The sequence below is a fragment of the Suncus etruscus genome, chromosome 1, assembly GCF_024139225.1.
Source record: "Suncus etruscus isolate mSunEtr1 chromosome 1, mSunEtr1.pri.cur, whole genome shotgun sequence".
Classification (NCBI taxonomy): domain Eukaryota; kingdom Metazoa; phylum Chordata; class Mammalia; order Eulipotyphla; family Soricidae; genus Suncus; species Suncus etruscus.
Window position 1 is genome coordinate 146,810,109 of NC_064848.1, and position 12,846 is coordinate 146,822,954.

The window sequence follows — 12,846 nt, forward strand, 5'->3', positions numbered from 1 at the left end:
TGTCCTAAGCTAGCTCTTGCAAGGCAGATGCCTTATCTCTAGTGCCACTGCTCTGGCCCCAGTAATGCTAATCTTTTCTGGCTTCACTGCACTTCACTTTTGAGCCCAAAATTATGGAGAAGCCCAGACGCTAAATCTAAGATCTCTTATATTTCACTTTACTATTCCACCCAATTGCCTCCTACATCATGAGATAGACAAGGAACTAAATAGTGAATAGAAAGTAAAAAGTACCCAATAAAAGCCTAATGTAAATAAATGAACAATTACATCAATTATTACTTTTCTAGCAGTTTCCATATGCTTCTTGAAAATAGGTAGTATAAAGTATTGTCGACTTCTGTTTCATTTTAGCTATTTCACCTATAATGGCTAATAAACAAAGAGGTGCTAAATTGGCATTTATAGAATAATTCTATTCTGGCTCTTTTCCTTTCCAAATGCTGTTTCCTTCAACCCAAATATTATCACTTGGGGTTTACATGACTCATATACTTCCCATCTCAGACAAAAAATGAGTTTATTCATCAAATGAAGGGAATGAAGAAATTGAAGACAGGGTGACCATATGATATTAGCTAGGCACTTCCAACTTACAAGCTTCCCGGAGTTTCTCTTTGTCATAGTGAAATCCTTCATAGTCTTGTAAACTGATTTTGTTCACGCGGATCCTTAGGCGATCAGGGACAGACTGGGGACTGCAAAACAAGAACCAAGTGGTCAGACATACGTAAGAGTGGAATTGGGGGTCTTGGGCATCCTTCTGGACAAAAGGCAGTAGCATTGTTTCAGTATTAAAAAAGAAAAAACTCATATGTGTAAATCATATAATTCTCACATATCTTTGAGTATTATCTTACATTTTACAGGTTCAGATAATTTTTCTCAAATTAGAGATTGTTTCTTATTTTCTCACATTAAGGAATTAAAGTCATCATTGCCTAAAAAATTGTCTAGAAAAAATTACTGCTCAGTAATTATTTCAGTAAAGGAGATTAAGAATAATAGGAGGGAAAGGAGAGACAAAGTCAGAGAGGGGAAGCATAAGAAAGAGAGAATGTAATAAGGGCGAAGAAAAATGCTGATGGAAGGAGGATATTAAAAGTATTTCCATAATAACTCTGGCTTTACCTTAATCACAATTTCATTGCAACTCTAAGAAAGGGAGAAAAATATTGTAACCACTTTCTTTTGTTAAACACCTCATACAGAACAAAGTTCAGTAGACTGAACTATTTTTTCCAAAGACTCCCCATTCTGTCACTCTACTTGTAGCACAACTATAGATATATATGTGCACACCAACATATTCCCTCAAGCATACACTCACTTAAATGTATGAACATTAATTCTAAGGACAGAAAATGACAACCTAAAAATGGCTAAGGTTCATTGTATTAAACACTAGGCCGGGGCCGGGCGGTGGCGCTAAAGGTAAGGTGCCTGCCTTGCCTGCGCTAGCCTTGGATGGACCGCGGTTCGATCCCCCGGTGTCCCATATGGTCCCCCAAGCCAGGAGCAACTTCTGAGCACATAGCCAGGAGTAACCCCTGAGCGTTACCGGGTGTGGCCCAAAAACCAAAAAAAAAAAAAAAAAAAAAAAAACACTAGGCCAATACAAAACCATCAGATAGACATTTTCTAGTGGGGTGGAGGGCTGTTGGGTCACACCTATTAGTGTTCAAAGCGCACTCCTGACCCTGTATTCAGGGATCATGCAAGCAGGCATTGGAGACCACCGAGGTGCCTGGATTAAATGGGTTGGCTGTGTGTAAGGCAAGTGCCCAAAGAGTTGTACTATGTGGCACTCTGGCCTTAAAGGTAGATATTTCTAAGAAAAATTTGAGAAGATAAATCCAATACTTGCACTGATCCATTTGGTTATAGTATGTTTATGGCTGTCTACTTTGTACAGAGCCCAGTGCTAGGTATGGAAGAAGCACCAGAGAATAAAACTGATTAAAATGTTTAAGTTGTAAGAAAATAGGATTTGGGGGCTGGAGAGATAGCATGGAGGTAAGGCGTTTGCCTTTCATGCAAGAGGTCATCGGTTCGAATCCCAGCGTCCCATATGGTCCCCCGTGCCTGCCAGGAGCAATTTCTGAGCATGGAGCCAGGAGGAACCCCTGAGCACTGCCGGGTGTGGCCCAAAAACCACAAAAAAAAAAAAAAAAAAAAAAAAAAAAAAAAAAAGAAAATAGGATTTGGAATTATGTTTGTATATTAGTAGAATAAACTCAAAATAGATATGTATATATTATATATAATACTGTAGTGTTAGTAAAATAAGTGTAAAACATATATATAAATACATATATTGGATTTGGAACTATGTTTTTATATTAGTAGAATAAACTTAACATATATATATATATGTATGATAAACTTAAAAAAAACTTACATATACATGGAACCAGAAGGAATACAGAGCAGGTAAGGTGCTTGCCTTGCATGCAGGTAACCAGGTTAGTTTCCTGGCATCCCATATACAGTGATGGCTAACCTTTTTGAGCCCAAGTGCCCAAACTGCAGCACAAAACCAAAGAATTTCCTCAAAGTGCCAGCACGTCCTTCCAATGGCCAGTCCAGCCCTGTTGCCAGGTGGGCTGCAAAGCAGACACGGGCACACTCACCTCCCACTGTGGCACATATATTAATTGCAGGCCTTCCTGCATGCCAACTGCAAGGCCTTTGCGTGCCACAGCTGGCACATAGCATATGATATGATATGATATACATATATATAGCATGTATATATGATATAGGTCCCTGAACCTCGCAGGAGTGATTCCTGAGTGCAGAACGAGGAGTAACCCCTGAGCACTACCAGGTGTGGCAAAAAAAAGAACTTTCATATACACATATCAAGTAGGGAAAATAGTGCAGTGGCCCATCCTTGGTCCAATTCCTGACACTACATGATGTCCTCAACATTGCCAGATACAATCTCGGAGACACCCAGCACCTGTGTTACTAGGGTGACATAGTTAATTTCCTTTACTGCAGGGGATTCTCTGGTTAACCCAGTATTGAAAATGTGGTCCCATGACCTCCTGAACAGTACTGGGAGGCTCAAAACATCACAGCCAAACATAGTTAGACATTCCCAGACCTCCAGTTACAGCTAGGAAACTGGGATTCAGAAAAATTAATTTATTTTAACATGGCATAGCTACTTAGTATCAGATCAGGGAGCAGAGCTTCACCCCATTTGTGCTTCTCCTATCTTAAAATTCCAAAACATGGATTTTAGTCCAAAGTCTTAGAATTTTGTGATCTTCAGACATCTTGAATCTTTATCAGTAGATAATGGTTGGGGCAAGAGAGCACAGCAGGTAGTGTGTTTGCTTTACTTGTGGTCAGCCTAGGTTCGATATCTGGCATCTCATGGTCTCCCAATTAATGCCAGGAGTAATTTCTGAGTGCAAAGCCAGAAATATTCCCTGAGTGATGCAAGGCATGATCCCAAAACAAAACCAACCAAACAAAAAACAATGAGCTAGTAATTATAACTAAGTTTGTAGATCTACAGTTATTTAATGCAAAGTCTAATGACAACCTATGATTATGTTAAAAATTCATGGAAATTTTTGCATGGCATAATCTTCTTTATATACCTGCAAAATTTCAGAATTTGTGAGCATACAAAAGTGTTTGGAGAAAACGGTCAATGAATATATTGTTCCAAGTAGTCATTCTATTGTGAGATATAGGTGTCATTTTATATTAAGTGATTTTTCTGGACAATTTGTTCTTTAAAAATATGTTGATTATGGGGCCCGGAGAGATAGCACAGCGGCGTTTGTCTTGCAAGCAGCTGATCCAGGACCAAAGGTGGTTGGTTCGAATCCCGGTGTCCCATATGGTCCCCCGTGCCTGCCAGGAGCTATTTCTGGGCAGACAGCCAGGATTCACCCCTGAGCACCGCCGGGTGTGGCCCAAAAACCAAAAATAAATAAATAAATAAATAAATAAATAAATAAATAAATAAATAAAAATATGTTGATTATGTAAAAAAGGATAAGAGTTAAAATAACAACTCTAGTCAAAATACATATATATACACTTAATATGAGAAGACATGAAAGCAGAGTACCTTTAATTACCACAGTGACTATAAATTGATTAGACCAAATATTTATCCAGAGACTAAAGGGCCTGGTCTTTTTATTTTCTAGTTCTCCCCTAAGAGCCTGCAAAGTTTGTAATTAGCAAATACTTTCTGTCAAGCATAGTAGTTAGGATGAGGGCTGGAACCAGATATTATGGTGGCTGCCAGACTCTGTATTGGAAGAAGTGGAAGGTCAGAAACTTCCTTTGAGATAATAGTGTGGCACTGGGCTTCAGTCTTCTCAAGGCATGTAAAGTAGTGGACGTATCAAAGCCAGGTCTTGGCTACAGCAGCAGCAGTAGTTGGGGATTGGGAAAGAGGCTTCAGAACATGCATTAACAGTTTGTGACATTCCTCTTGTAAGAGACTTCCTAGGGGACTACCATTGTGCAACCATCATTCTCAAAACTCACCCTCATTCCCACTGCCTGTTCATATTCTTCTACCTCCCACCTTCTTGTATAGAATGAGAGTACCAGCAACACACCAGAGTTTCTCAAACCCTGGTGCCCACCAAGTTTTCTGATTTAAAAGTGGCACCATATAGGTATTAAACAAGAATTGTCATTTGAATGAGACTTTCTGTATATGTCTAAATGAATTTACAGATGATCTCATTTCATCTCCAGGATGATTAAGTAAGCACGGGAGAGTCCCAATAAAGATACTCACTGACCCTATCCATCTTCCTATATATTTTCATTCTAATTCTTAATTCCCATCCTATCCCTAACAACCCTCAGTAATCTCCAGTACAACTTGTTTCCCCAACAAAAACAGCTGGCTTCAAATATTTTCTTTTTTTTTTTTTTTTTTTGGTTTTTGGGCCACACCCGGCGGTGCTCAGGGGTGAATCCTGGCTGTCTGCTCAGAAACAGCTCCTGGCAGGCACGGGGGACCATATGGGACACCGGGATTTGAACCAACCACCTTTGGTCCTGGATCGGCTGCTTGCAAGGCAAACGCCACTGTGCTATCTCTCCGGGCCCTTCAAATATTTTCTAACCAGAGAACCTTGTGGTTGGTCTGTTTCAGATAAAACAGATCCCATTGGTCATCAAATGTTAAGGCATCTTATGCTAAAACGTAGGGTATCCATTGTAAAAATGCTCAAGAACTCTTAATAAATGGGCATGAGAGAAAGCTCAGAAACAAAAAGGTTAAGAGCTCAGCTTCTAAACCATATTGGCTGGCTCAGAATAAAGTTCTTTCAACTTACTGTTGAAACAGGAAACTCAGGCTTTTAACTTTTTATATATAAAGTGGGGGATAATAACAGTAATCTTACATGGTATTATGAAAATTAAATGAGTCAATACAGGTGAGATACTTAGAAAAAGACCTGGCACTTTGTAAGAGTTCAATAGATGGTAGTTATTAGGAAGATAACTATTATTCTAAGTAGCACTCGCCTAGATAAACTGCCTCACAAGCTATATCTACTGCTCCCAGGTATTGGAAGATATTTTAGTAGGATACAGGAATCTCGTCCAGACACTTCTGAAAAATCATTAGAGTCCTTTTAATGTCTGGCTGGGGGTAGAGAAAGACAAATCTGTTCCATGGAGATTGGGGAACAGCAATGCCATTAGTTTTCTGAAATTAAATTTTGTCAAGAAATTTAGTAAGAACACAGAGGAAATAAACAACCTGGGGTAAATGGATTTTCCTCTGTGTCAACACCTACCACAGTGTATATCAATTTTAAACTTAAGGGGTCTAAACTTCCAACCTCTGACGTTTTTTAAAAATCAATACACTGATCTCTGAACTTGCTTTGAAGCAGGGGAAAACTGTCTCCTTCTCACTTATATTCCCTGAACCTTGAGCACACTGAATGTTCATGGCTCTGAACTTACTCCCATCAGGATTTTCTCAAGATGTGTGTGTGTGTGTGTGTGTGTGTGTGTGTGTGTGTGTGTGTGTGTGTGTGTGTGTGTGTGTGTGTGTGTGTGTAGACTCACTATCCACTTGGGTCAAGTTCTTAACTATCCTTTCAAACCTCTATATTCCTTTCATCAATTCATTTAGTACATACTATCTCTCCAACTTCTATTGCTAACCCTACAGATGAACACCCAGATCAATAAGGAGCCTCAGTTGGGTATTTTGATTCTACATAACTTTCCATGGGAACCATGAATCATCAGGAGTAACAAGATGAAGACACAACAAATAGAGCAGGGCAGAAAAAATTAGTTCCAATGAACAATCAATTACCATTTGTTTAATGCTAAATATTTTAAAATTAACTTCTCAAAACTCCTGATTTAAAGACAGAACTAATAGTAGGAATGAAAGGAGCACCAAGTAGAAAGACACATGAGACACACAACGTATTTCCAGAAAATACTGGATGCTAAAAATATATAGTTCTTCTTGTTGTTGTGTTGGGACTGTTGAGTCTTCTCCACTTTCTAAAGCTTTATTCTTTTAACTTAGTGTTACACGATATTATCAGACCTTAGCAGGAATCATATAATGGAATATAGTCCAGGTTCAGTGCACAGTCACCTACAGTCTGCTAGGAACATTCAAGTGGTGACTTAGTCACAGATCCTTAATTAAAATTATAGCTGCCTAAAAGTATAGACACTTAATATTAAATGCCCAAATGTTACAGAGTATATCCTTAAAGTTCTATCATTATTCTATATTTTATAAGTTGAAAACATCCAATTTTCATTAACATGTCTTAAATGGTTCAGTGTAAAACTTGCCCCTTAAAAGTGTTCATGCAGATTTATCATTTTTTATGACACAATACAATAAACTAAGTTTTTGCTATTGGAAAACAAAGTTTTCTGTTGCAATAAAGAAAAAATCAGTCTACGATGAAAGATTACACAGTGTTTACTTTCAACACTGTAATGATGTAGAATAGATTTCCATGTGGATTTTTGCGGGGAGGGAGTTCAATAAATATATGCTATAAACATTGACCATCATACAATTCCCTAAATGAATTGGGGTCATAGTATTTTGTTTTTGAGGATCTTACTTCACAGGAAAGCATTGTGATACCAAGGAGAAAGAGATGGCAGTGCCAACTACATTGGTCCAAGGAAATTTGGTGCAGTGCCAGCCAATCAAAGTTGCCAGGTCTGCTGTTGAGGAATGTGAAGCAAGCTGGTCCCCAAGGATCACATCTGAGGCCCAGAAATGAGCTTATTAATACTTTTGCCATCTTGAAATTTTTGGCAATTTTTGAACAAGGGACCTACAATTTCCTTTTCAATTGGACCTTGCAAATAATAACAGAAACATGGTACCTTTTACATGGTGGGAAAAAAAGAAAAAAAATCAAATTTCTTTGCCTTTCTTCATTCAGACCTGATATAAATAAAACAAATTGGTTTAGTTTCTTAAAAGCTTTGTAAATGTGAAGACCCCTGCAATTATTGTAACCTAGTTACATGTTTAACCTAGAAAATATGTTTATTTCTAATTTTATTGGAGATAGCCATCAGGCCACATCCTGCATAGTTGGGAACTACTCCCAGCTGTTCTCTAGTCTCTGGGGTCTCTCCCAGTAGTTCCAAAGATCAAATCATGGTTGGCTGTACACAAAGCAAGTGCCATAACCCATATACTATCTAATTGTCTATCTCTCTGGCCCTCTAAACTAACCCTTAATGGGATTAATTTCAAGTGGAACTTATCTTCTGAATGGACCTTGATTAAAACATTTAATTTCTGTTTTAATTAAAACATTTAATTTAACTTTTCCTTTTACAATTCTAGAACCTTCATTTTATAAACCTGCTCTGGTGACTGCTGATTGCAGTAAAATTTTTTAAACAGATAAATGACATGAAAAAGTCTAATTCCTCTGGGGAAATGCCTGACTTTAAGGCTTTAACAAAAAAACAGCATCTAGATGACCCCAGACTGTTAATAAGTGTTTGTTCTCTCTCGGCATCAAGGAAAACCTGAATTTATATGTCCTATTCTGTCCATTGTCCATCTAGTTCTCTAGATGAAGGTAACTTTATCTGGAAGTAAATCCATGCTAAATTTTATTTTCTTCCCCTCCTTTGCATCTTACCTCTAGTAGGAGGAAGTGGTGAGAGAAAAGAGAGAGAGAATAAGAAAGAGAAAAGAACAACAAAATGTAAGTTCCCATCAGAAAGGTATGCAAATCATTTTAGTGTTACCTGTTTTTCAATTAAATTAGAGTGAACCAGAAACTTTTACCATCATATCCTCTCCCTGAATATCAAGCTGGCTTTTATTTGAATATAATTATATTGAATGGTTTCTTTAGCCACTTCCTAGAAATTGCTGCAATTTACTCTGGGACATTATCAAACTGCCACTGACAATAACCCATCCCCAAAAGCAGTCAAGTGGCTCTCTTCACATTAAACAGTAAAAGGAAATTTAATCAAGGCTTTTGAACAGAGACTTAAAATGGATTTTTGGCATCTGCCAAGTTCAGACAGAATTCCAATCATTCAGATGGCTTCTGCCTGGAATAAAGGGACAATGCCTTAGGAATCTAAAATGAATTGTAAAAGAGTTTTTTTTTTTTAATTTGGAACCAAGGATAAACCAAAATCACCTTGGAAGTAGTTATGAGCTCCCATTTCCAGCATGCCTTTTCTACAGAAAAGTACTTGTAAGCATTGTTCATTCTATTTTGAAAGATGTTGAATAAGTTCTTGACATCTTGACATCTACTTGTGAGATGGCTAATGTAATAAGTCATGGGTTATAAAATTATTTAAGACAGCTCACGCTCCATGCCTGTCCTTATCATACTACAGACTGATCACTGCATGAACTACAAATGTGGCCAATGCTTTTAAAATATCATTAGCTATTCAAGGACAGAATAGAATGTTCTGACAGATGTATGTAATATATCCCTCAAAATGTACTAGATCCAATACTTTTGACATATCAAGCTGGTGCTTTCCACCTGGACTTGAAATTGTGCAATGGGGAATGGCATTTGTCAGAACCATAGACCCGCATCCTATCCAAGCATATATAATAAGCAATAGTATTATTGCAAGAATAGGGAATAACTCGACAAAATTTGGTATAAAGGAGATTATTCCCATTACTAAAGTCAACAAATAAGACATAATCTCTATTTTCAGTCATCCTGTTATTGCTTTGCTAATAGCCCTCAAGGAGTTAATTCTCCGACTTGTCATTTTCTTCTAGAAAAGGAGTAAAATTCTAGTTGTAACAAGAAAAACTCCAGTTGTTAGTTAATAGCTACAGACTAAAACTTCATGAAAATAGTCTTCTGCCCTGGTATTTCTGAATTGGTAACTAGAATGACATTTCAGGATAATGGAGGAAGGAAAATGTTTTCAATTAGAGTTTTCGACCTTAAGTTCCCACTTAAATTCTTTGATGTTTCTAGAGTATAAATATTAGACAAATTTCATGATGAAAGGTAAAGGAAATAAAGAGGGATGGAAATTAGAGGTCAAGGCAACATGCATTTTTGTAGTCAAACTCTGTAATTTCCAGTCGCTAAAATAAAAATCAGTCAGAACCATTGGAATGAGAACCATAAAGGCCGGAAGTCCTGACTTCTGTGACATGAGGCTCTCATCATCTCCCTCTTGTGAGACAGGTCCATAGAATGCAGGTTTTCTCACCATTAATAATAGAGTCAATCATCAAGCACTAATCTGAGCCACTCAGTTCTGTGGTCTGTATTTTCCACGGAGAACTCTTCTGCTGCTGTGATTGCAAAGAGGACCATGAATCAATCTTGCCCATGGAGGAAGGAATGATTGAGTCAGAGAGGATAATGTTACTCTGAAGCTACCTAAATGGTTTTAGCTCATGTGGTCAGAAAGAGAGGCAATTTTTATTTCAGGCTTCAATTGCTATACATCAAATGGGAAAGCCTGACATATTTTTGTTATTTAAAATGCTAAAAATATTTGCTTGGTTTAGCTTATTCTAATCTGCAATTGAAAAAATAATTGGCATTGCTAGAAAAGAGAATGGAAGTGGTGCAGGGATTTTTGTAGTTTAAAAAAGTTTCATAGAGGTGTAAGAGAGATAGTCTAGTGGGTAGGGCATCATCTGCCTTAGAAAAAGCCAACTCAGATTCAATTCCTGGTATCCCAGCTGGTCTCTGAAACCTTCCAGGAGTAATCTCTGAGTACAGAGACAGAAGTAAGCCCTGAACATTGCAAGCTGTGGTTCCCAAATACACAAAACACTGTGGCCTTTCACATAGATTAGGAAAGACACTAAAAACTAGAATTAAAATGGCTGGTTTATTTGCTTTACTTCTAGTTAACTGTACACATTGTGCTGAATCTAGAGGTGGAATTGAATATTGACTCTTGGATATCTATCGGTAATGTTAAAACAGTATTTTATTGAAAATATGATTAAATATTTAAAACTTAATTCTACCCATAAACCAAGGATCAATTTAGAATTTTTAGAAAATACAAATAATCAAATAAAGCAGTAATCAAAAATAAAGTAATAATAGAATGAAAACAAATGTTTTCACTTAAGTCTCATTTAAGGTAGAGAATATAAGTTTGAGAAAGTTTGAATGCCCACATGATAACAAGTGGGACATAGTATGTTACAGGGCCAGGCAGTTACAGGTGAGTAGGTTATTTGCTTTGCACTCATTTGACACATGTGAGAATCCTAGTACATATGGTCCCTGAAATTTGTTGGGAGTGATTCTTGAGTAGAGATAGGATTCAACCCTGAACACCAGAAAAGGGTGTGGTCCAATTCCTGTCCCCCTCCTTAAAAGAAAAAAAATATTATCTGAAAGAAAAATAGGCTCTTTAGAAAAAAACTTGCTGTAAACTCTATTTTCAGAAATAAAAACTGCATCCTATGAAAATAGGTTTTGTTTTTGTTAAGAAACTGAAAAATATTAGTTTGACACCAAATGGTGTTACACAGGAAACATTTCCTTAAATTGTTTTAGTTTTCTGAATAGAAAGCATTTTATAAAAGAATCTATACTTCCTTAAAACTGGGTCACAGAGAAAGAGTATTTGCAAAAATTCATTTTGTTCTTTGTAGGGAATTAGAATTTTATCATGTTATTTGTTTTGCTGTGCCAACAGAATTCTAAATGACAATACAATATATTGGTTTCATGTATATAACATAATGAATCAAACTCTGTACATAGGGTAAAATGAGATCACAGTAAGTCTGCTTAGCATCATTTGGCATCCAGAACTACCAATTGTTTCTTGTGGTAAAAACGACTAAAGAGAATCCAAGGAGAAAGATCTAAGGAAATAAGCCTTGCATGGGGAAGGCCCATGCTTAATTCCTGAGATTGCATGGTCCCCCATCTTCACCAGAATTGACCTCCAAGTAACAGGGTAGGCAGTGTGTATGTTGGGGGAGGTATATTTAATCCCTAAATAAATAAAGAAAAAATTTAAAAAACAAAGACTCTTAAAGATCTATTCTCTCAGCAACTTCCAAGTATAGAGCAATATTTGCTGTAGTCACCATACTGTACCTTCCATCACATATTTCATTTGTAAAGCAAAATGGGTCCCTATTGTCCATTTTGTCCATTTGAGATGCCCAGACTGAGAGTGAAATGGCAAGTTCTGGAATGCTTACTGGTGCTAAAGTGTGTGTGTGTGTGTGTGTGTGTGTGTGTGTGTGTGTGAGAGAGAGAGAGAGAGAGAGAGAGAGAGAGAGACAGAGACAGAGAGAGACAGGGAGAGAGAGAAAGAGAGAGAGAAAGAGAGAGAGAGAGAGAGAGAGAGAGAGAGAGAGAGAGAGAGAGAGAGAGAGAGAGAGAGAGAAGATCACAGCCCTCTTATTCATCAACCTCCAGATGGCAGAAAGCCGCATCTCCTGCTTGACAAATGTGCTCTCCAAGCCAAAGTTTCCTTGTCAAAAATCCCAGGTGAGTTGGAGAAACCTTTAAACTTGATTCCCCTTGCCTGCGCTGCAGAGGTAGCAAATAAAGGCGCAAGTTTCCACACCTTTCTCTAATTTTTACTCCAGTATCTACAGAAAATAATGAATTATTCGTTTTATTTTTCCCCTTTTCTAACTCTTCTTATTATTGGTGTAAGAATGGGAAAAAATTGGGGCCAGAGAGATGGCACAGGATAGGATGTTTGCCTTGCATGCAGAAGGACTGTGCTTCAAATTCTGGCATCCCATATTGTTTCCCTGAGCCTGCTGGGGGCGATTTCTGAGTGTAGAACTGTAGAACCAGGTGTAACCCCTGAGCACTGCTGAGTGTGACGCCCCCCAAAAAAAATAAGAATGGGAAAAAATTAAGACACAAAGATAAAATGTAAATTGTAAAAAAATATTGTATAAAATTTGACCATTGTGGGGCAGGAGTGGTGGCGCAAGCAGTAGGGTATTTGTCTTGCATGTGCTAACCTAGGACAGACCTCGGTTCAATCCCCTAGTGTCCTACATGGCCCCCCAAGCCAGGAGCGCTTTTTTTTTTTTTTTTTTTTTGGGCCATACCCATTTGATGCTCAGGGGTTACTCCTGGCTAAGCGCTCAGAAATTGCCCCTGGCTTTGGGGGACCATATGGGACGCCAGGGGATCAGACCACGGTCTCGATCTTTCCTTGGCTAGTGCTTGCAAGGCAGACACCTTACCTCTAGCACCACCTTGCTGGCCCCAGGAGCGATTTCTTATTTTTTTCATTTTGGTTTTTGGGCCACACCCGGTGACGCTTAGGGGTTACTCCTGGCTATGCACTCAGAAATCGCTCCTTGCATGGGGG

The 12,846-nt window shown here is 38.0% G+C and overlaps 1 protein-coding gene across 1 annotated transcript in view; it reads right to left on the minus strand.

Annotated features, from left to right (window-relative positions):
* The window catches only part of DGKI (diacylglycerol kinase iota), a 503,984-nt gene that overhangs the window by 121,778 nt on the left and 369,360 nt on the right, over nt 1-12,846 (minus strand). The window contains exon 21 of the mRNA XM_049774493.1: nt 598-698. Coding sequence (XP_049630450.1) covers nt 598-698 — 101 coding nt within the window. The remainder of the gene's footprint in view (nt 1-597; nt 699-12,846) is intronic.